This window comes from Oncorhynchus mykiss, chromosome 11 (genome assembly GCF_057628025.1).
Source record: "Oncorhynchus mykiss isolate SJ-2025 chromosome 11, ASM5762802v1, whole genome shotgun sequence".
In the NCBI taxonomy this organism is placed as follows: Eukaryota; Metazoa; Chordata; class Actinopteri; order Salmoniformes; family Salmonidae; genus Oncorhynchus; species Oncorhynchus mykiss.
The window spans coordinates 18,388,409-18,411,451 of NC_143032.1; the positions used below are offsets into that span (position 1 = coordinate 18,388,409).

At 42.2% G+C, this 23,043-nt stretch overlaps 2 protein-coding genes across 4 annotated transcripts in view; one reads left to right on the plus strand and one right to left on the minus strand.

The window, feature by feature from the left end:
* The window catches only part of LOC110535423 (uncharacterized), a 152,652-nt gene extending 142,488 nt beyond the window's left edge, over positions 1 to 10,164 (minus strand). For all 3 annotated transcript variants that reach the window (XM_090189665.1, XM_090189663.1, XM_090189666.1), the window contains exons 1-3: positions 9,170 to 10,164; positions 7,529 to 7,678; positions 1,614 to 1,745 (exon numbers count right to left, since the gene is read on the minus strand). In XM_090189665.1, coding sequence (XP_090045791.1) covers positions 1,614 to 1,745; positions 7,529 to 7,678; positions 9,170 to 9,418 — 531 coding nt within the window. In that variant the 5' untranslated portion in view covers positions 9,419 to 10,164. The remainder of the gene's footprint in view (positions 1 to 1,613; positions 1,746 to 7,528; positions 7,679 to 9,169) is intronic.
* Positions 10,165 to 10,273: 109 nt separating this feature from the next.
* On the plus strand, positions 10,274 to 21,778 carry pex2 (peroxisomal biogenesis factor 2). The gene is made up of 3 exons (XM_021620411.3): positions 10,274 to 10,372; positions 19,849 to 20,342; positions 20,613 to 21,778. The coding sequence occupies exons 1-3, from the start codon at positions 10,369 to 10,371 to the stop codon at positions 21,096 to 21,098; spliced, it is 984 nt and encodes a 327-aa protein (XP_021476086.2). The 5' UTR covers positions 10,274 to 10,368; the 3' UTR covers positions 21,099 to 21,778.
* Positions 21,779 to 23,043: the final 1,265 nt, after the last annotated feature.

The window sequence follows — 23,043 nt, forward strand, 5'->3', positions numbered from 1 at the left end:
ACACAACCTGGATGTATTTGTCCTGTAAGAAAAAAGTAGACAAAAACCCAATACATGGCTCTATTTGTAGTTTGGTAAAGTCATTTTCATCAGTCATTTAAATAGGTTGTTACATGTTCATAACCATTTCCAAAATACACTCAACTAAATGTAGCCTCATCACTGAAACAAACCAAATCTTTCCCATTGAGAAGTACAGCCCAACGCAGGGCTAGAGTTTTCCCTTCTACTCTGTGAGAAGGGAACCCTCTCTGTGTCCATCCCATCCTGATATATGAACAGAGGTTTATAAGGGCAGGCCAGTACATATGTAAGTTGGGCCTCATGGTTGACCTTACAAAGCACTTAGTCCCCCCCAACCCTTGCCAGAGTAATGCTGCCTGGCCTGCTACAAGCCATTTATTCACCTAACCACCGTCAAGACCACATCAATCAGCATTAGAAACCCTCTCTGTCTTTCTCGCTATCGCTCATTAGTTCATTCTGTCTCTCGCTCTCTCTGCGTAGCTCTCGTTCATTTGTTCATTCTCTCTCTGGCTGCAGTGTCCATTTCACCCCCTCTCTCTCTTTCTTTGTCAGCAAATCTCTCTCTCTTTCTTTGTTAATTGTCTATCCCCATCTCTCCCTTTTTTCCTCCTTACAGATATAGAGTGGTCCCTGAGCCCTAACCTTTTATTGGCACCTCTATTGATTTTAATTAGTCTAATTAGTTCATTATTGCAGGGTTCAGGGAGGCCATCCATTACAGACCATCCCAGAGTTAATATGCTAATGATCCCGATCAATTATCACTCAAAGCTAAAGTCATTAACAACCGTATTAGCATAATCAACGATCGCAACCCCATGACCCCTTTTGTTCTCTCCCTCCCTCCCTCCCTCCCTCCCTCCCTCCCTCCCTCCCTCCCTCCCTTCCTTCTTTCCTTCCTTCCTTCCTTCCCTCTCTCCCTCTCCTTCCCTCTCCTCTCTCTCTCTCCCTCCCTCCACCTATGGAATCTACAGAGGTTAGTCATTTCTATGGCTGATGTCTACAAGCCATATGGCTGTCACAGGATTTGACAGATGCAGAAGAGACAGAAAACCTCTAGGATAGGGTGTCCTCTCTCCAGTCATCCAAGGACCCAAACAGGAGAAATGCTTTTACTCAGAAAGAGGGGATGGGAAATGAATAGGTTAAGAATGGTGGAGAAGAGCAGTACAAACTTTCATCTAAGGTCAGTTGAGTATTTTCCTCCCTAATTGTTGAAGTTAGGATTAGGGGTGATTCTAGTTTTAGGCCTAAGGGCAACTGCTACCCTAAGGGCATGGGATGGGATAGGACTAGGATGGTCATTCTGGGGTGGGAAAGTGGGAGTGGTCAGTGGACAGGATCAACGGATCAAAGAGGGATCGAGTGATCCCTAATGTGTTCCAATCTCTACTGATCTCCCCTGATCCCTCAGTGATCTGAACTGTCCTTTACTGCCCCCAGGGCCAGAGCCAAGCAGAGGGAATTAACATTCACACACGATGCTTAGGGAGAAGAAGACAGCTAGGAGAGAGAGAGAGAGAGAGAGAGAGAGAGAGAGAGAGAGAGAGAGAGAGAAAGAGAGAGAGAGAAATATTATGACTTACGACCAAGGTGTGTTGGTGTGTGGCTTGTTGGATGAAGTTTGTGAGGGAGTCCATGTCAGTCTTCAGGTCCCGGTTCTCAGAGCGCAGACTACACACACTCTCCTCCAGAACCCTCCTCTGCTGCTCCAGATCCTGACAAAACCACATAAAGAAGTACACTTCATCCACTGGATCCTATAATAATGATATGCTAATGCTTTCTTCTACAAATAGGCAATACAAACTCGAGCACAGAAAATACACTGCTTCAGTAATTCACTGAAGTATGGAGAGAGTGGATTGATGTGTAGCAGCTCATTTAAAAAACACCACAGGACAGAAAACTCTGTTAAAACCATTAGAACACAACATTACTGCTACTTAAATTAGAAAATATATTACAACCATTCAATCAGGCATTTGCCTCTCATATTACACTGCTCATTGCATAGTTTACATTGTAGAATAGCACATAAGTAGCTCTAAATGCTCAGCAATCGGTTTAATTTCCAATTATGAACATTAGTAGAGGGATGCCTACCCAACAGTCAGGGGACAAGTGTGTAATATACTGTTTGGCACAGTTCATTCCTTACTGACAATCTAATTGACCACCGGATCCACTCTACAGAGACTAGAGAACATCAACAGAACTTTATACCTCGCCGAATGACTGGAAATTTAGTTACCTGACTAATAAAGCAGAATAAATGTGAATAATGCTGTATTATTTGCTGCAGTGTATTTGTTAGGTTACTACACATGCTGTTGTAAGTTGTAGAACTATACACTGTTAAGTAAGGACTGGTATCGTTCCTGGAATATAAGCACAATGTTAGTATACAGGGATGACAGAACAAATGGACCTGAAACAAAGAACAGAGGCCTGTACTACTCCATAGCCAGACAAAGGCAAGGGGATAGAAGATGGACTTCTTATTGGATGGACACTAGTCTGGGATCATTCTAAAACATGCATTTTGGGGTGAGAATTCAGCCAATTACATTTTGCTTTGCTGTACAAGTGCCCTTAAGACAGGTGTATATTAATCCATATTGTTTCTGTATTTAGTAGACAATCAGTGAAGGGAAAGATGTCTTCACAACTCAACAACAAAAACAACAGGCCTATGGAAGCGCAGTCGGTCATTGTCAATGGAGTTAGTTTACCCCTCAAGAAACAGCACCAACACAAATACACAGAAGTGAACCATTCAATATATGGCTATTCATTAATAACTAAAACATATAGATCAGCTATGTGCATGCTAAACAGAGGTCACTAGCAACATAATGAGAGAGATAGTATTCATATTTAATGGATGAAGGATTTAGGCCCACAAACATGATCAGGGGTTATGAAGGTTACGATCTCTGTCTTACAACACACTGCTAGCCCTACTGCTGTCTGAACAGATCATTCAATCATTCCTGAGAAGGAACCACATATCTTTGATTCATTTTCTACAAGGGAAAATCACATTTCCACGAATAAGAGATAAAAGGACAAAGGAAAGAAATGCATACATTTGAAAAGGAAAACGGATACAAAGAATTACATCTCTCTGACCTCAGTCCTATAAAGACGGCGCCGTCTGACCACTTGACCTTTCCTGTAATACTTGGTAAGTGATGTGTGTGTGTGATAGAATAACATAACGTGATTAGTGTTGTGTATGTAAAACTCTCTCAGGAGACCAGAACGACAATGTATGTTATTCTAGAACACCACAATATACACAATACCATAAGGTCACTATGGTGACCATCTTGTTTATACAATCTGTTCTAAAAAAGCCTTGAAAAGAAATCCCATATGTACTCAGCTTTTTACACCTGACAGCTAGAGCATATTATATAACCTATTAAATCACAGAGGATAATGCTCTATTGGAGTCTTAAGGAAATGGATTAACCAGGAGAAAGGCAAGCATGTTGAACTTCTCAACCTGTGAGTAAAAATTAGCATACAATTGCTTATTATGAATGGTATTGTGAAGCGTTTTACCTGAAGGTTCCAAAGTTTGGTATTATTCTCTGCCTGTCTGGGGAACTAAGCTTCTATGGTCACAAAGACATGTATCTCAGCCTCATACTCTCATAATTATATTGTTACATTTCTCTATTGGGCTGTTTTTTCGTCTGAATTCCCCAAAAATACAGATTCCAATTTTGGCACACTAAACCATCCACACCAAGTCCGATGCACATACATTTGCATAACGTCACCAACGCTGCTGCGGTCATTCTCAGTGGCAATATGTTGTTCAAAGTGACCCAGAGAGGACGCAGTAAAGAGAGAAAGATCCTATAGCCTACTACTGAAAATATTAGGATAGGCTGTTCATCCTATAGGATGAGTCATGAAAGGAGCTTGGTTACGTTTTATTTAGTTGCACCCCATTTAATGAGAGGAAACGGAAAACTGGCACGTAGTCATTGCTCGCACATACAGTATGCTGCTGACCAGCATGATGCTTGCTACCTACAGTTATCTTGCTATCTGATTAAAGAGATTAAGTCCAGACAGGTTGGGCTTATTTTAGGCAACTTTCAGAATGGACATAGAGAATTAGCAAACTCGTACACGCGCAACCACCCACCTAAAGGACCCATTATTAATTAAAGACGCATGCGGCGTATCTCACTCAGACACATAATCACATTTCTCCTTTCCCAAAAACGTATTAAAAACCTTGCCTTAGCTTCAAATCCTTTCTGTAGGATATCAAAAATGAGTCTACATTATAGGACAATGCTAAATTAATAGCCTACTGTATCATATAAATTGACAAGTAAAGTTTCAAGGGGGAGATATAGAGAGAGCTGTGATATAGGCTATATGAATCTAAAATTGACAACCATTAGAAAATATAAAAACATGCACACAACCTGTCCATAGCCTAATGATCAGCCATTGACCAATTTTAGGAAAGCAATTGGTGGTTATGTTGACACTACATTTGAATTTGAGTGCTTTATCTAAATCTGTGCAACCACTTACTGATAAGGGTCAACTCCGATGGAATGTTTCATGGTTGTTTACAGCACAAGTGGTCGCTTAGATTCACTTTAGCAGTCCTATAATACACAGCCTAATAGAGGGGTCTACAACCTTTTCTAGGATTAGAGTTACTTAAAAAAAACTAATAAAATGTTGTGATATACAGTTGAAGTCGGAAGTTTACATACCCCTTAGTCAAGTACATTTAAACTCAGTTTTTCACAATTCCTGACATTTAATCCTAGTAAAAATTCCCTGTCTTAGGTCAGTTAGGATCACCACTTTATTTTAAGAATGTGAAATCCCAGAATAATAGTAGAGAGAATGATTTATTTCAGCTTTTATTTCTTTCATCACATTCCCAGTGGGTCAAAAGTTTACATACACTCAATTAGTATTTGGTAGCATTGCCTTTAAATTGTTTAACTTGAGTCAAATGTTTCAGGTACCCTTCCACGAGCTTCCCACAATAAGTTGGGTGAATTTGGCCCATTCCTCGTGACAGAGCTGGTGTAACTGAGTCAGGTTTGTAGGCCTACTTGCTCGCACCCGCTTTTTCAGTTCTGCCCACAAATGTTCTATAGGATTGAGGTCAGGGCGTTGTGATGGCCACTCCAATACCTTGACTTTGTTGTCCTTAAGCCATTTTGACACAACTTCAGAAGTATGCTTGGTGTCATTGTCCATTTGGAAAACCCATTTGCGACCAACCTTTAACTTCCTGAACGATGTCTTGAGATGTTGCTTCAATATATCCACATAATTTTCCTGCCTCATGATGTCATCTATTTTGTGAAATGCACCAGTCTCTACTGCAGCAAAGTACACCCACAACATGATGCTGCCACCTCCATGGTTCACGGTTGGGATGGTGTTATTCGGCTTGCAAGCATCCCCCTTTATCCCCCAAACATAATGATGGTCATTATGGCCAAACAGTTCTATTTTTGTTTCATCAGACCAGACGACATTTCTCCAAAAAGTATGATATTTGTCCCCATGTGCAGTTGCAAACCGTAGTCTGGCTTTTTTTATGGCGGGTTTGGAGCAGTGGCTTCTTCCTTGCTGAGCGGCCGTTCAGGTTATATCAATATTGGATATATATTGGATATAGATACTTTGTACCTGTTTCCTCCAGCATCTTCACAAGGTCCTTTGCTGTTGTTCTGGGATTGATTTGCACTTTTCACACCAAAGTCCGTTCATCTCTAGGAGACAGAGCGCATCTCCTTCCTGAGTAATATGACGGCTGCGTGGTCCCTTGATGTTTATACTTGGGTACTATTGTTTGTACAGATGAACGTGGTACATTCAGGCATTTGGAAATTGCTCCCAAGGATGAACCAGACTTGTGGAGGTCTACAATTTTTTTTCTGAGGTCTTAGCTGATTTCTTTTGATTTTCCCATAATGTCAAGCAAAGAGGCACTGAGTTTGAAGGTAGGCCTTGAAATACATCCACAACCTCCAATTGGCTGAAATTATGTCAATTAGCCTATCAGAAGCTTCTAAAGCCATTAGATTATTTTCTGGAATTTTCCAAGCTCTTTAAAGGCACAGTCAACTTAGTGTATGTAAACTTCTGACCCACTGGAATTGTGATACAGTGAATTATACGTGAAATAATCTGTCTGTAAACAATTGTTGGAACAATTACTTGTGTCATGCACAAAGTAGATATTCCAACTTTCAAATTGGCATATTCTTCTCTTCTGTGGGTCCTTAGTGTAGAAGAGATAGTAGCGCACTGTTTTCTGTAAATATACAGTACCAGTCAAAAGTTTGGACACACCTACTTATTCAAGGGTTTTCTTTATTTTTACACTTTTCTACATTGTAGAATAATAGTGAAGAAACTATGAAATAACACATATGGAATCATGTAGTAACCCCCCAAAAAGTGTTAAACAAATCAAAATATATTATGTAGCTCAAAATTACAACTGTTCATAGAAACAACAAAATTGGATGTTCTGAGTCCATGCCAATGCTTAAATCACAACAGAATATATTTTTTGTAGGTCTGGAAGAAAACTAATACATTTAGATTTGAGTGTAATTCCCCTTTAATTGTGCATCTGGCCCTTTAATTGCACATCTAGCGAGTGAGGAATGTGCCGTCTAATGTGCTGGTCTAGTGATGGTTCTGTACTGCTGCAGCTCATTTCATGGCATATAGCCCGACACTCTTAACCGCTAGGCTACCTGCAGCCCTAATGAACAGCAATGTAGTTTGAAACGTATTTCGAGCAATTTTTACAAACTAATAGGCCTAGGTCTATTCGAGGAGAGAAGCATCAATCCATCCTCTTGCTTGCTGAATGGCTATAAAAAAGGCTACAGTGTTGGCAATGAACTAGTGAGGAAGTTTGAATGGCGAGAGTGACGTGTAGCTCTGGTGTGAGCACATTGGCTAAATTGATACATTGCTGCACTGATACATTGATACATTGCTGCACGTAAAAAAAACAGGCGGAGAGAAATGTATTCATTAATTCGCACAACAAACCCACAGGCCTGTCAGTGGCAGTGTGTGGCCTGCCACTGGCAATGTCCCATATAACAACTTCTATTGGTCAACAGCTTATTTTCGCATGCAAAAATATGCAAAAATCAAACCTGTTCCGAATAAATAACTGACGGATTGCGGCAGGACAATATTTGGTTTAAACGGCGTCATAAACAAGACATGCTCATACTTATTTTTTTCTTCCAAATTATTTGGATGAAAATAACAGACTTTGAATGTCTATAGCATTCTGCCATGATTAGATTCCAACAATGGAGCTGTGTAAAACTACATTCACATATCAAATCTATAGGGGGGCAAGCCCACGGACACTCACAAGCCAGCTGAAGGCAAAAGCAAAGCAGGGAGGGAGGCAGGGTAACGTAAGCCTAACACAAAGGAAGAAAATAGACATGAGGCTTACATGAATGATTTGATCAGAGGTGCGTAGCTTGGCCTCTATGGTGCAGACTCTGTTGTTAGCCTCTGTTTCCAGGTCCTCCACTGTCTGGACCAGCACTTGGTTCTGGTCACCCAAGTCGTTCACATAGGACTGGAGGATACGGACCTTCATCTACAAAACACAACAACAGAATAACAGATGTGACAACTACATGTGATGTTGTGTGTCTCTGTGAACAACAGATATGTAGCCTAGACGCAATGTTGTGTGTCTTTGTACAGCACAGATAAGTAGCAGACATGTTGCATTGCGTGTGTTTGTGAATGGTTTTAAATTGCACTCCCAATATAGCAACATACTGTTCATACATGAATGATGTTTTCATCATAAAAGGCATTTTCAACAACAGAACATAGACAAAGGTTTAAGACAAGAAGACCTTTTGACGTCAACAACTGCTTTTGTTTGTTATGTTGGTAGTAATGTACTAACATGTTATTTTCTAAAGGTGCACAGTAGCCCTTGTATTGACAGACAATCTAGACTCTAGAGAGATGCTGGTGTACTTACTACTGTTTATATGTAGGCCAGGCCTGGGTCTAGGACTCTAGGTCTCAACCTCACGTCATTCTCTCAATCTAATTCTTCTCAAATATCTTACAATGTTGTTATAAATAGACTACGTTATAAATATGTTATGCCTGTGTAGCGGACGTGAGACAGCCTCATGGTTTTGTGATGAGGTTTCCCTGCCTGCAACATCAAAATCAGCGTCACCACGCTCACATGATGCATAGGCTTTAGCTCAGCAGCTAACACAGTCTTGCAGCACATAGACGACCCAGGTTGAAACCTAGTCAGTCACATATACGGCCTAGGCTTACATTTGGAGAGCAGGAGGTTGAAGAGTGACTGTCCACGTCATCCTTGGGTTATGGCTAACCTTGTTAGATATCTCCAGTACTGGACCAATTGACCAAAGTCCATCTTCGAAACCTTGTTACATTTCCTTTGATGTACAGCCCCCTGACTTACAGGCTGTGTCTAAATGATCTCACATGACAAGCCCTGACGATTAGAATGCTTTTAAACAAGGCTGCCAGTCCACGTCTCTGTTTCAGCTGCTCAGATGGACGACTAATGTAATTTACCACCTGTTACAAGTGCTGTGGCTTCATAAAACCAGCTCTGTGCTTCCCTCTGTTATTTGTCTAGCAATAATCATCATGATTGTGCTCACTGACTGTAGATACTGTTTTGTTATTTTTTATTTGTCAGAATTGGTTACAGAGAAAGAGTAGGTATATGCAGAGGACAGAGAGCTAAACTTAATGCAGTAACTTGAGTGGCCTTGTCCAAGTGGCTACCTGGCTATGTTGCCAGCTTGCTCTAATGTTATGTGAATTGACATAACGCCATATATTGTAGCAGTTGAGAGTGGGTCACACGGTCTTAAACTGGCAGCAACCATGCCAAGGGTGGGGTTACGGTTGAGGTTATTTATGGAATTAGGTTAAGGTGAGAAAACGGTTAGGGTTAGCTAAAATGCGAGAAAACAATTGTTTACGTCAATTTGACATAAATATAATAATAGCTATGACCATAATGAAGACATGATGATAGAAAATGACCTGCTGTGGAATTAAGTGACACTTCACCTACCTGTAAAATGTCCTCATTTGTGCCCCCTCTTGTGTCAAACTCTAGGCGTCTCAACCTCTCCTCATACAGCCCCTTGAACTCATCCAGGAGGTGTTTCATGTTCTTGGTAACAGGACAGAGAATGATCCCACCACCATGATCAGCATCAACTCTTGACGTCGAGTTGCTCTGCTGTGGCTTGTCACTTTTGTGACCAGACCCCTGTGATTTTTCCCCAGACAGAGTGGACTTTTTGCTCTTATAATCCATTTTGCTAGTTCGTCTCACTGAAAACTGAACTGTCTTTTCGGTTAACTTGCTAAAACATTACTCAAATGACCTCACAGGTATTCATTATCTAACGTTAGCTTGCTAGCTATCATGCTTTGTTTATCATCACTCAGAGTTGCTCTCTTCTTGTTTCGGTCTGTTGTCTCGATAACTATGCTGTATAATGACAAACAAAACTCTACTGTCAACATTGGCTTATAAACATGGTTTTTCAAAAAATAGTATACTTTCCATGTGTATCGTTAAAAAGTAAAAGTGATTGGAGAAAAGTTGGTTGTTAGGTCGGTAACTACAACCATCAGTTTCCAGTTTTGACGTGTGCGAGAAGCTAGTAGCCCGCCCTTTGAAGGGATACGATTGGCTCAAGCAGCTTTCCGTCTGCAAATATGCAGTATTGATTGATCGAGATACTCTAACGTCATCGTCGACTGAGCTCATTTGAGGTATCTTCCCTCATGCACTTTATGCTTCCCGCCGTGATTTTAATATTTACCTCGCTGTTGCGTTACACGTGTGTTCAATTTCAATTAAAGTGGCTTTATTGGCTAGTGAAACATATCAAATGTCATAGTGTGTCTATATACAGTTTTGTAATGATGCGCAAATAGTTTAAGTACGAAGGGGAAAATATAAACATAAATATCGGTTGTATTTACATTGGTATTTGTTCTTCACAGTTGCCCTTTCCTTGTGGCAACAGGACACACAAACCTTGCTGCAGTGACGGCACACTGGTATTTCACCCAATAGATATGACAGTGTGCACCATCACTTAATCAGCGACCTAATGCAATTGGCTAAACATGCTTGCTGCTGGGCACTCATTTGTCGATTGGCCCGTTCGCTTTTAGAGGAGTGGTTAGCGTTGACAACCCGGAAATGAAGTGCGTTCACATCTAGGTGACAAACGGTCGATTTCAAGCAAAACAATGGGTAAATATCGGTCCCCTTTTTGTCATATGAAATACAATCCATTGGCAAGTTATATTGGCTGCATATTCCAATTACGTTTAAACGGCAATCGATATATTTGCGCGAGATATATTGCGAACAGTGGGCAATGCATATGCTACTTCGTTGGAATGTATACTCATGTGCAATGTCTTCTGTGCTTTGATTTGCATTATGTACAGTTCAGTATCGATGAGCTGTGTCGCTTTCAAATACTATCCACTGCACACTATCAAAATGACAGTATGGCGGTCAAGCTGGGGTCTATTCACTAGGAACGAAACGGGGGACCTATCTGAATCTGTCCAATATAAACTGTTTTCGTTGCAAAACGCTACTCTTTGGACTAATGATTAGATCCCTGGCGTGTATAAATTAGGTATTGCAATGGGAACCGTTTAAGAACCAAACGGAAGCAAATATAGGAAAAGGGAGGAACCTACCTGAATTTGTCCAATAGAAACTCTCGTTTCGATGCAAACCGTCTCCCCTTTGGCGTAAACGGTTTCTGTTGTAAAACGTTTTGCAACGGAGGAAAGGTTCTGCAACAATCGACGTAATTAATACAAACGTGTACTACATTTATTTGCTAGAAATTCCAATGACGTGTTTCACCTTGACAGCAAGCTGCAGTTGTATCATGACAAGGGCTGGGAAATGCCAGGGATATCAAGATCCAGATATTATCAAGATACTTAAGTGTCGATAGGATATGTATTGTGATTGGATTTTCAAAACATATTGTTCACCATATGCCTGCTGCAGAGAGACGAGAGAGCCATGAGAAAACAAGTTTTTATCAGTAGTGGAAATAAAAGTGCTAAAAACTAATTGGCTCGCTATTTAAAAAGAAGATGGAGAACAGGCTGTGAAGGAAAAAATACTGGAGTTTTGGTGCAGGTACAGCCAACTAGCGGCAAAATAATATTGCGATATTGTCAAAAATATATAATACGATATATATCCTCAAAAATAATTATATGTAACTGTATCAATTTTCCCCATCACTAATCATGACCTTAATACCTATTACTTGAATATCATCAGAACACCACTTGAATATCAAGATTAATCCAACCACCGACTGTAATTTGTTTACAAAAAATGATATATATTTATATATATACAGTACCAGTCAAAAGTTTGGATACACCTACTCATTCTAGGGTTTTTCTTTATTTTTACTATTTTCTACATTGCAGAATAATAGTGACGGCATCAAAACTATGAAATAACATGGAATCATGTAGTAAGCAAAAAAAAGTTTTATTTTAAATTTGAGATTCTTCATGAGGTGGCCACCCTTTGCCTTGATGACATCATTTGCACACGCTTGGCATTCTCTCAACCAGCTTCGTGAGGTAGTCACCTGGAAGGCTTTTCAAATAACAGGTGTGCCTGTTAATTGTCAGTATTATGGCAAGAACAGCTCAAATAAGCAAAAAGAAACGACAGTCCATCATAAGTTTAAGACATGAAGGTCAACCAATCTGGAAAATTTCAAGAACTCTGAAAGTTTCTTCAAGTGCAGTGAAAATCCATCAAGTGCTATGAGGCTCTATGATAGCTCTCATGAGGACCGCCACAGGAAAGGAAGACCCAAAGTTACCTCTGCTGCAGGGGATAAGTTCATTAGAGTTACCAGCCTCAGAAATTGCAGCCCAAATAAATGCTCCACAGAGTTCAAGTAACAGACACATCTCAACTTCAACTGTTCAGAGGAGACTGTGTGAATCAGGCCTTCATGGTCGAATTGCTGGTCGAAAAGAAACCATTACTGAAGGACACCAATAAGAAGAAGAGACTTGCTTGGGCAAAGAAACATGAGCAATGGATATTAGACCGGTGGGAATCTGTCCTTTGGTCTGATGAGTCCAAATTTGTGATTTTTGGTTCCAACTGCTGTGTCTTTGTGAGATGCAAAGTAGGTGAACGGATGATCTCCGCATGTGTGCTTCCCGCCGTGAAGCATGGAGGACGAGGTGTGATGGTGTGGGCTTGCTTTGCTGGTGACACTGTCAGTGATTAATTTCGAATTCAACGCACACTTGACCAGCATGGATACCACAGCATTTTGCAGCGATATGCCATCTCATCTGGTTTGCGCTTAATGGGACTATCATTTGTTTTTCAGCAGGATAATGACCCGACACACCGTCAGGCTGTGTAAGGGCTATTTGACCAAGAAGGAGAGTGATGGATTGCTGCATCAGATGACCTGGCCTCCACAATCACCTGACCTCAACCGAATTGAGATGGTTTGGGATAAGTTGGACTGCAGTGTGAAGGAAAAGCAGCCAACAAGTGCTCAGCATATGTGGGAACTCCTTCAAGACTGTTGAAAAGCATTCCAGGTGAAGCTGGTTGAGAGAATGCCAAGATTGTGCAAAGCTGTCATCAAGGCAAAGGGTGGCTACTTTGAAGAATGTGAAATATAAAATATTTTTGGTCACTACATGATTCCATGTGTGTTATTTCATAGTTTTGTTATCATCACTATTATTCTACAATGTAGAAAATAGTAAAAATAAAGATAAACCCTTGAATGAGTAGGTGTGTCCAAACTTGACTGGTACTGTATATATAGTGAATACTGTATATATTGTATATAGGCTATATTATAACAGGAATTATCCCCATAGGTATTAATTAGTGTACTGTACATTTGATTATTGCAGTAGGCTATACTGTCATTTCAGCCTTAAGCTTATCTCACTCCAGGCCAGTCTGAAAGCAGAGAGAGAGAAAGAGATGTCATTATTTCTGTACAGTAGGTGATTTTATTGATTTTCAAGAGGCCACTCACTCCATCCCTATCCCCTCAATCATCGTCCTCTATTCTATTCATTTAAAAAAAAATCTATCTCTCTTTTACAATTACTCTGTAGCTGGCCATTTTGCCTCGTGCCAACCTAATCCTCTGACTGATTATCACGTAATGCTCTTGCCTTATTATCAAAATGGAGGAGCTTTGCGTTTTTTGTTAAATGGCTGATATGTGTAGACTTTACGAATTAAGAACTAGGAATGAGTGTTGTTATCAAGAGAATCTAGAGCAGATGATTACACTGGATGAGAGAGAGAACACTTAGCATATTGAGTGGGTTTTTAAGGGAATTTGTGAAGTTAAACTGGGGTGTGATCTCAGCTAGAGGTCAAGAGGTCAGCTATAGATTTCTCTAACAGGCATTAACATGGACACAGCTTTGTCTGCTGCACTCATTTGAAATAGCTCTCGACACTCAGACCCTGTCCTCTAAAAGGGTTGTTCAGTAGGAATGTTTGTAATGAATCCAAAGTTCAAATGTCGGCAGGGGTAGTCGTCTGACAGGCTGTGTTTGAACTTGGTTCGTCTAGCCTAAAAGCCTCAACACTCTGTTAGCCTGCTGAGCTAAAGCCTAGGCATTTGCTTGGGGAGCTAACGCAAGCCTTCAGGCCTCAGACGAGTTTAGGCTACTCATCACCCCAGCACGTTTCTGTGAAGTGTTTTTACTGTGATGAGTGACTGCTCCAGACATGAGCACATCTTTTAACAGCATTCCTTGTCCACTTTAGAGAGAAAAAAAACAGTGCTTGGGTCTTCACAAGCCAGGGTCTGTCTGGCACTCTAGCACGTTAAGCATTCCATTTCCTCAATCGTTTTAATTGCCGTGTACAACTGATAAAACATGAGAACAAAAGTTTGCACATCACCGTTTGTCTTCTGTCATGCATTAGTTGATAAAAAATTCTTAACGCTACACATTTTATTTGCATGAGGTTAGGCCACAGCAGTTGCGCATTACTTCATCAGACACAACAAAAAATGTCTCATTCATTAACTGTTCTTGCTTCACCATTCAATGCACTTCCTTGGCCTCCTAAATGTTTCATGAGTTTTTAAGTTGTTTTCCTGCAAACCCTGCTGTACTTATTACTCATACAAGCTTTGTATCTTCCACCTTTGTACTCACAAAATCAATTAATTCTCCTAAATAATTTACATTCTGAGCAAACCAGATTAAGCAGAGCACAAATCTTTGTGTCAGGCAGAAGTGATATTTTTTTTCAGGCATTAACTAGGCCCCCCTCGCCCTGTGTCTCTCTATGGTGTTAGGTAGAGAGTTGCAAAATGTATTAAACTTTCAATAAATTCCCTGGTTTTCCCAAAATCCGAGTTAGAGGTTTCCCGGAATCAGGAGGGAATAAGCAGGAAATCCGGGATCCTCCAACCAGGATTTCTGGAAATCCAGGGAATTTATTGAAATTTCCAACCCTAGTCAGTTTGCAACCCTAGTCAGTTTCCAACCCTAGTCAGTTTCCAACCCTAGTCAGTTTCCAACCCTAGTCAGTTTGCAACCCTAGTCAGTTTGCAACCCTAGTCAGTTTGCAACCCTAGTCAGTTTGCAACCCTAGTCAGTTTGCAACCCTAGTCAGTTTGCAACCCTAGTCAGTTTGCAACCCTAGTCAGTTTGCAACCCTAGTCAGTTTGCAACCCTAGTTTTAGGTGAGTAGGAGAGTCCTGATTAAGCATTTGAGTGCAACACACACACACACACACAGACACACACACCAAGAGAGAGAGGGAGCCAGGGTCTAGGACCACTCTGTGCATTTACACACATCTATTTTTTATGAAACAGACTCATAACAATTAGTCCTCTTACCGCCTGGCTAATCTTAGCATACCTGTAATGGCCATGACATCACTTTTTAAAAGTTCCAAAACTGACATTCTCATTAATTTTCATTGAGAAAACATTAGTAGGCCTAGCACTCTGGCCAGAGAGAAAAGAGCAATAAAGAGAGGAATAAAAGAGGTTTGAGTGCTTAGAATGGAAGGTTACATTCTCCAGACCTTTTACACAAATTCATTTACATGAGAGGAGAAATGTAGGGTGAAAGCCAAAGGCATATTCCACACAGTAGGAGAGCCAATTGTAACAGTTTATATTTTAGTTCAGAGAATGTAGGCTAACAAGCAAAGCTAACTGCCTTGGTATTTGTGTACGAGAGTCTAAGCCAGGAGTTTGATGCATAATAATTGCTTATATACAAAGCCAGGCATACATATATTAGGCATTTTATATCTGAAGGAGGCTTATTTTTATATATATATATATATATATATATATATATATATATAATTATGCCTCAGTGATCAGAAAAAGATAGGGATAATATCACTATTATGTGTCCTGTCCTTTGGGGATCAAGACACCCACCCCCGTTCCCTCTCTATCTCTTGTCCTAAAGGTGCCATCCCTGGCACTATGTCTAAACCGAAGGTCAAGATGACAGTCTAGCCACCCTCCCAAATTCCCTTGATTCCTTATAGCCTTGCTTGGAGCTGAGCTGCTATGTTCTCGTCAGGAACGTCCTGTCCAGTCCAGTTGTGACAGCCAGACAGACTCAAGGTCAGAGTGTTGTCGTTGAGCAGTTTGTGCTTATCTGTTTTCACTCTGTTCTTTTTTTTTTTCCTATCCCTTTTTCCATCAGTAGATCGTAGCCGACAGGATGATGCCTAGGGGTGGGGGTGACAGTTGATATGCCGCAATCTTATCTGTCACTCATTCGTCACTTTGCGCCAGTTGTCATAAGCCCTGATTTGAGCAGCAGACTACAGCTTATTTGTCATGGTGCAGGAGTGGTTTTTGCTCCATATAAACCCTTTGTGCTAGCGTTGTTGTTGTGGCAGTATATCCATATGTTGTGTATTGACATTGTCCTAGTAATGATTCATTTGGCCTCAGACTTCCCTAAATCTCTAAATATCCCCAAAATGCTGTTGTTTGAAGCAATCTTAAATATAGAATTTAAAAATCATTACATTTACCCCATGAAATGTGTAGGCTTCTAGATTTTTACTTGTTTTGTATTGATTTCAGAACTAGGCCTATAGTAGATAACTTTAGGCAATAACCCACACTCAGTCAGTCAGTCCTCTCTCTCACTCTCACTCTACTCACTCACCAGCTCCAGGAGAGGGCATTCTCCCTGTGTTGATCCATTATGAAGTCGATGGCTCCTGTTCAATGCTTGAACATAATCTTTGTGTGTGTGTGTTTGCTCTTTCATGCCTCTGTAAGTGTATGTCCTTTATTTACAATAGGCCTAACCACTGCCCATTGATCGGCGACTTCTGACCATTACATAAGAGCCATAGATTTCCAGTTCTGTGGTGAAAGCCCTGTAAATTTCACTACTTCATTTTTATAGGCAGAGAGTATTGACTGAAGTGTGGGGCTGTTATGTATTTGGCATATAGCTGAGAGTCTGAGGGTAGCTGTCAATAGTAATCCTGCTATTGATGTGTGTGTGTGTGTGTGTGTGTGTGTGTGTGTGTGTGTGTGTCTAGAAGACGTTACAGTGGCCTGACTCTAACATCTCTCTCATCCTCTTACATCATAATTACATTAATATTGACAAGCCCCTGACAATAGCCACAGTACTATTGATAGCCGGCTGTCAATACTGTGTTCCCAAATAAAACATTTTCATTCATAACTTGTCAACTGCTCAATAACAGTGTTGAAGGGAGTACCAGACCAGGGGATTCTCCCAGGGAGGGAAGGAGGAAGGGATGGAGAGAGGGGGCTATTTCTCACACTTGGCACTGTGTGGCTATTTGGCGCTGTGGACCTGTGGATTATCTACGTATGTCCCTGCCTGCCTACCTGATTGACACACACACATGCAGGCATGCGCATACGCCCACACTGAGGCAGTGCATACAAACGTGAGGCTACTACTTCATTTGTTTCTCAGTAGAGCTTTGAGATAATTTGAATGAAAGCACTATACAAATTAAGTGTATTATTATTTACCAAGGGCCAATTATGCTTAGCTATGTCACCTATATTATGTGACATAACAAATTAGGTTATATATATTAGAATCTTTATGTAATTATTTGATATTCACCTACTTATTTTCTTGTAAGTTTTAGGCTACTTTATAAATTAAATTCTAACTTCGTATAATAGACATTGTATGCCGCACTCGTAAATAGTGTCATGAATTAAATTAAACTTGAATGACTTTTTTCCTTTAAAATGTCACCTATTTCATTCATTTCTAAATGTAACTGGGTGGTACTGTATCATATGAAGTCTATTGAAACATCATGAATGCAGGATGTTCTTATGGACCAAAATAAACTCTAAGCACCGCAGTGCTGCTTATTAGAATGTAACTCGGTCTAAATGTCACAACTGACCCCCTCAGTCAAAGCTGCCATATTTCCATTCCAGAGCTGAAATCTCTTAAAGCCACATAACAAATCCTGTTCACCACAGCACAAAGGTCTCTCTCCTTTTCTCTCCTTCAGCCTTTCATTTCTAAACCATTTCATTTGGGGGGGGGGGGGGGGGTAGTAGAGAGAGATAAACCAAGGATGATACAAACATGGACTCACACAGACAGACACACTCAGTGAGGAGTCATCCAGACGTCACAGTGGTGGGATCTCATATAGAGTCCACCGGGGAGTGAAATAGTTCCATATTGGCAGATGGTTACGGTGTAGCCAAGACTGCGCCATTAGGCTAATCCCTGTTGATGTGATTCTTCCGCACAACCCTATCTCGGCTAAGACCGTGTGTGTGTGTGTGTGTGTGTGTGTGTGTCCATGTGCATCTTAAGACCCCATGTGCCTCTGCATTGCAACACTCAAAGGCCACATTTAGGATGGGTTTTACATGTGAAAAGTGATTTCAGAGCCACTATAAAAATGCATAATAGGATGGATTTCTCATCTTAAAGGAGAATTTAGCTTTTTTACAACCAAATCTACATGTTTAATGTAAATAGCATGTTATAGAGGGGTCCAGACACTTTGTTGTTCTTGTTGTTTGTTTCACTTGTTTTTGAGAAACCCCCCCCCCCCAAACAGTGATTTAAATCCTCATCCTCGTTGTGGCAGTAAAGGGGATCTGAAAAAACATGAGCAAAGGCTCCAAAAACACCCAATACGTCCTTTTAGAAACTGAAACGCTGTCAGTATGGTGATGTAGGTCTTTACATGTTGTACACATGAAATTGTCATTCCGAACTTTATCTGCAATGTTGTATTCCATTTTGTTGCGACTCGAGCTGAGGCATGCAAATTTCCTTAGATATTCCCTCTGTCCAGAGTCTGTGTTCTTTTGCCCATCTTAATCTTTCCTTTTTATTGGCCAGTCTGAGATGTCTTTTTCTTTGCAACTCTGCCTAGAAGGCCAGCTTCCCAGAGTCGCCTCTTCACTGTTGACGTTGAGACTGTTATTTTGCGGGTACTATTTAATGAAGCTTCCAGTTGAGGACTTGTGAGGCGTCTGTTTCTCAAACTAGACAATCTAATATACTTGTCCTCTTGCTCAGGTGTGCACCGGGGCCTCCCACTCCTATTCTGGTTAGAGACAGGTTGCGCTGTGAAGGGAGTGTGCAACACAGTGTTGTACCAGATCTTCAGTTTCTTGGCAGTTTCTCGCATGGAATAGCCTTCATTTCTCAGAACAAGAATAGACTGACGAGTTTCGGAAGAAAGTTCTTTGTTTCTGGCCATGTTGAGCCTGTAATCGAACCCACAAATGCTGATGCTCCAAATACTCAACTAGTCTAAAGAAGGCCAGTTTCATCTTTTTAGTTTCCTGAGGGGGAATAGGCTTTGTCGTGCCCTCTTCTCGGTTGTCTTGGTGTGTTTAGACTAGAGGTCGACCGATTAATTAGGGCCGATTTCAAGTTTTCATAACAATTGAAATCTGTATTTTTGTCCGCCAATTTGCCGATATACTGACAGCGTTTCAGTTTCTAAAAGGATGTATTTGGGTGTTTTTGGAACCTTTTTTAGAATCCCTGTGCTACACAACAAGGATGAGGAAAGGAATCGCTGGTTGCGTTAAGTTTCTCAAAAACAAGTGAAATCTGGACCTTTCTATAACATGGCATTTACAAAACAATGTATTTGGTTGTAAAAAAGCAACTTCTCCTTTTGAGATTTTGGCAATGCAGACCTTTATCTACAGTACTTCCTCAGTCAGATGACATCAGGGATACCATTTTTATGTCTCTTGTGTACAGTTTGAAGGAAGTTGCTGGCTAGCGTTAGGGCAAAGACTGGACGTCTAAATGACAGCTAGAATGCCAGCTGTTCCTGTAGACTTCGTCATTGCACTTAGCATTGGCTCGCAAAACTACCTCAAACTTCCTTCATTCTGGATGCAGAGACATTCAAATTGTGTCCACGAGTTCATCGGACTTAGGGGAAGTACATAAAGGGCTTCATTGCCAAAATGTCAAAGTATCCCTTTACATCTGGTCCCTCTCAAGGTTTCGTCCTTCCAAGACAGTTTATTCTTGCCAAAAGTTTGGAGTCTTTCTTTGGGGATTAGGCCTATGTTACTGTGGAGCACCTTTGATAAATCAATTGTATTGCATACTGTGTGTATGTGATGTAGCCTACAAGTACAATTTTTTATTCTTATCTTCTTCTTTTTCAGCTTCTACCGGAGGAGCCCATCCCCCACCAGAGGGAGGTTCAGGTCCAGACCCTCAGACTCCTGTCTTGAGGATCAACCAGCTGGATGCCTTTGAGCTGGACTCTGCTCTGGACCAGCTGGTGTGGAACCAGTTCTCCCAGTGTTTCCAACACTTCCGCCCAGGCCTGCTCACTCCCGTGGAGCCTGAACTCAAGGCCCTGCTCCAGCTCCTTCTCTGGAGGTTCACAGTCTACCCCAACAGTGCTACGGTGGGCCAGTCTATGATGAACCTCCGTTACCACAACACTCTGTCACTATCCCAGCGCTACAGGGCCCTGAGCAGGAGACAGAGGCTGGGCCTGGCCCTGCTGACAGTCGGACCCCGCTGGCTGACGGAGCGATCCCACAGCTTGCTCCTCTCCCTGGGGTTGGGGCTGGGCGGCAGTCCCCCGGCCGATGGAGGTCTGCGTCTGGGACTGCGTCGAGTTCTTTCTTTGATCACCGGCCTTACCCAGGTAGGGTCATAAAGTAAAGTTCTGAGTTTTGATTGGCTAGCTTAGCGTTTTCCGTACTTCGTCCTCGGGACCCCAAGGCATGCACGTTTTGTTTTTTGCCCTAACACTACACAGCTAATTCAAATGATCAAAGCTTGATGATTAGTTGATTATTTGAATCGGCTGTGTAGTGCTCGGACAAAATCCAAAACGTGCAGCTCTTGGGGTCCCGAGGACCGAGTTTGGGAAACCCTGGTCTAGCTGTTACTCATGCTGCTGAAATCTCCCCAGGTAGCCAATCTGATCAACTTCCTGGTGTTCCTGAGGAAGGGGCGCCACCCATATCTGACAGAAAGGATCCTGGGTATCCGTGCGGTGTTCACTAAGCCCCAGGCGGTCCGGGATGCAGCCTTCCAGTACATGAATAGAGAGCTGCTGTGGCACGGCTTCGCTGAGTTCCTCATCTTCCTCCTCCCTCTAGTCAACATGAGGAAGATCAAGACAACCATGTACTCACTTCTCTACCCCCTAGGAGTGGGTGAGGGAGGGGAGGAGGGGGTGAGAGAGGGCTCAGCGGTGTGGAAGGAGTGTGCTCTGTGTGGGGAGTGGCCTACCATGCCTCACACGGTAGGTTGTGGTCATGTGTTCTGTTACTACTGCGTCAAGAGTCACTCCATCGCAGACGCCTACCTGACATGTCCTAAGTGTGGCGTAGAAGTCGGGGAGGCAAAGGCTGTCAAACTGCAGATCGAGATTACTGACATCCACACTAGATGATAATGTCACATCCAGTCACGGGAACACACACAACACGTGTTTACTTGTAAAGTGAGATTTTGGTGACACTCAAGGTCACAGTGAATGGACTTCAATACACAGTGTCTATAGAAAAATTGACATTTACACATGCACACACACAAACACGGACAGACATTCAGAAATACACACACACACAAAGGGTCTCAGAGGGGCCCTTTAACTGAGCAAGGTTTCTTTGCTTAAGATACTCTGGGTGACGATGGAAGATGCACTGGAAAGACAAGATGATGATGACTGAGATTCAGTCTGTTGTATGAACAGACAGGGCCTGTCTGCCCATGTATAATGTATGTGAGCACACACTCACTGACCATCATGCTCCTGTTGCCCCTCCATTCCTACTGTTAGACTTTGGACAGACCTGTTTGTTCACACAGCTCTGAGTGACTGTTGGAGAAACACAGAGCATATATTTGATGAAGAAATGTGTTGATTTTGCTCCAAATTGGCCTTGTGCTGCTCTGTTCTGTTCAAATGGGAATATTTGTTCTGATGAAAAATGCAAAAACATGACTGACGGGACTAATAAATAATGGATGATTTTCTGTTGCTCATCACCGCTAACGAAATTTGCATCTGTTTGTATTTGTGCCTAAATTCTGTTCATTAAAATGTAGTCAATTTAATTAATACCCAAATAATGACCCCATTTAATGGGTGTTTCTTGTTTTAAAGTGAAGAGAGAAATTTAAGAAAGTTATAACATACACGCTTCTCCCCATCTCTCCTTCTCTTCCCATCTCTCCTCTCCCCCTGGTCTCTCCTTCTGGTCTCTCCTTCTCTTCCCATCTCTCCTCTCCATCTGGTCTCTCCTTCTGGTCTCTCCTTCTCTTCCCATCTCTCCTCTCCCTCTGGTCTCTCCTTCTCTTCCCATTTCTCCTCTCCCGCTGCTCTCTCCCTCTGGTCTCTCCTTCTCTTCCCTTCTCTTCCTATCTCTCCTCTCCCTCTGCCCTCTCTCTCCCTCTGGTCTCTCCATCTTTCCCCATGCTCTCTTCCCATCTGCTCTCTCCCCATCTTGCCTTCTCTCCCTCTGCATCTTTCCTCTCTCTCCATATTTCCCTATGCTCTCTTCCCATCTCTCCTCTCCCTCTGCCCAGCTCTCCTCTCCCTCTTCTCATCTCTCCTCTCCCTCTTCCCATCTCTCCTCTCCCTCTGCCCATCTCTCCTCTCCCTCTGCCCATCTCTCCTCTCCCTCTGGTCTCTCCTTCTCTTCCCATTTCTCCTCTCCCGCTGCTCTCTCCCTCTGGTCTCTCCTTCTCTTCCCTTCTCTTCCTATCTCTCCTCTCCCTCTGCCCTCTCTCTCCCTCTGGTCTCTCCATCTTTCCCCATGCTCTCTTCCCATCTGCTCTCTCCCCATCTTGCCTTCTCTCCCTCTGCATCTTTCCTCTCTCTCCATATTTCCCTATGCTCTCTTCCCATCTCTCCTCTCCCTCTGCCCAGCTCTCCTTCTCTTCCCATCTCTCCTCTCCCCCTGGTCTCTCCTTCTGGTCTCTCCTTCTCTTCCCATCTCTCCTCTCCATCTGGTCTCTCCTTCTGGTCTCTCCTTCTCTTCCCATCTCTCCTCTCCCTCTGGTCTCTCCTTCTCTTCCCATTTCTCCTCTCCCGCTGCTCTCTCCCTCTGGTCTCTCCTTCTCTTCCCTTCTCTTCCTATCTCTCCTCTCCCTCTGCCCTCTCTCTCCCTCTGGTCTCTCCATCTTTCCCCATGCTCTCTTCCCATCTGCTCTCTCCCCATCTTGCCTTCTCTCCCTCTGCATCTTTCCTCTCTCTCCATATTTCCCTATGCTCTCTTCCCATCTCTCCTCTCCCTCTGCCCAGCTCTCCTCTCCCTCTTCTCATCTCTCCTCTCCCTCTTCCCATCTCTCCTCTCCCTCTGCCCATCTCTCCTCTCCCTCTGCCCATCTCT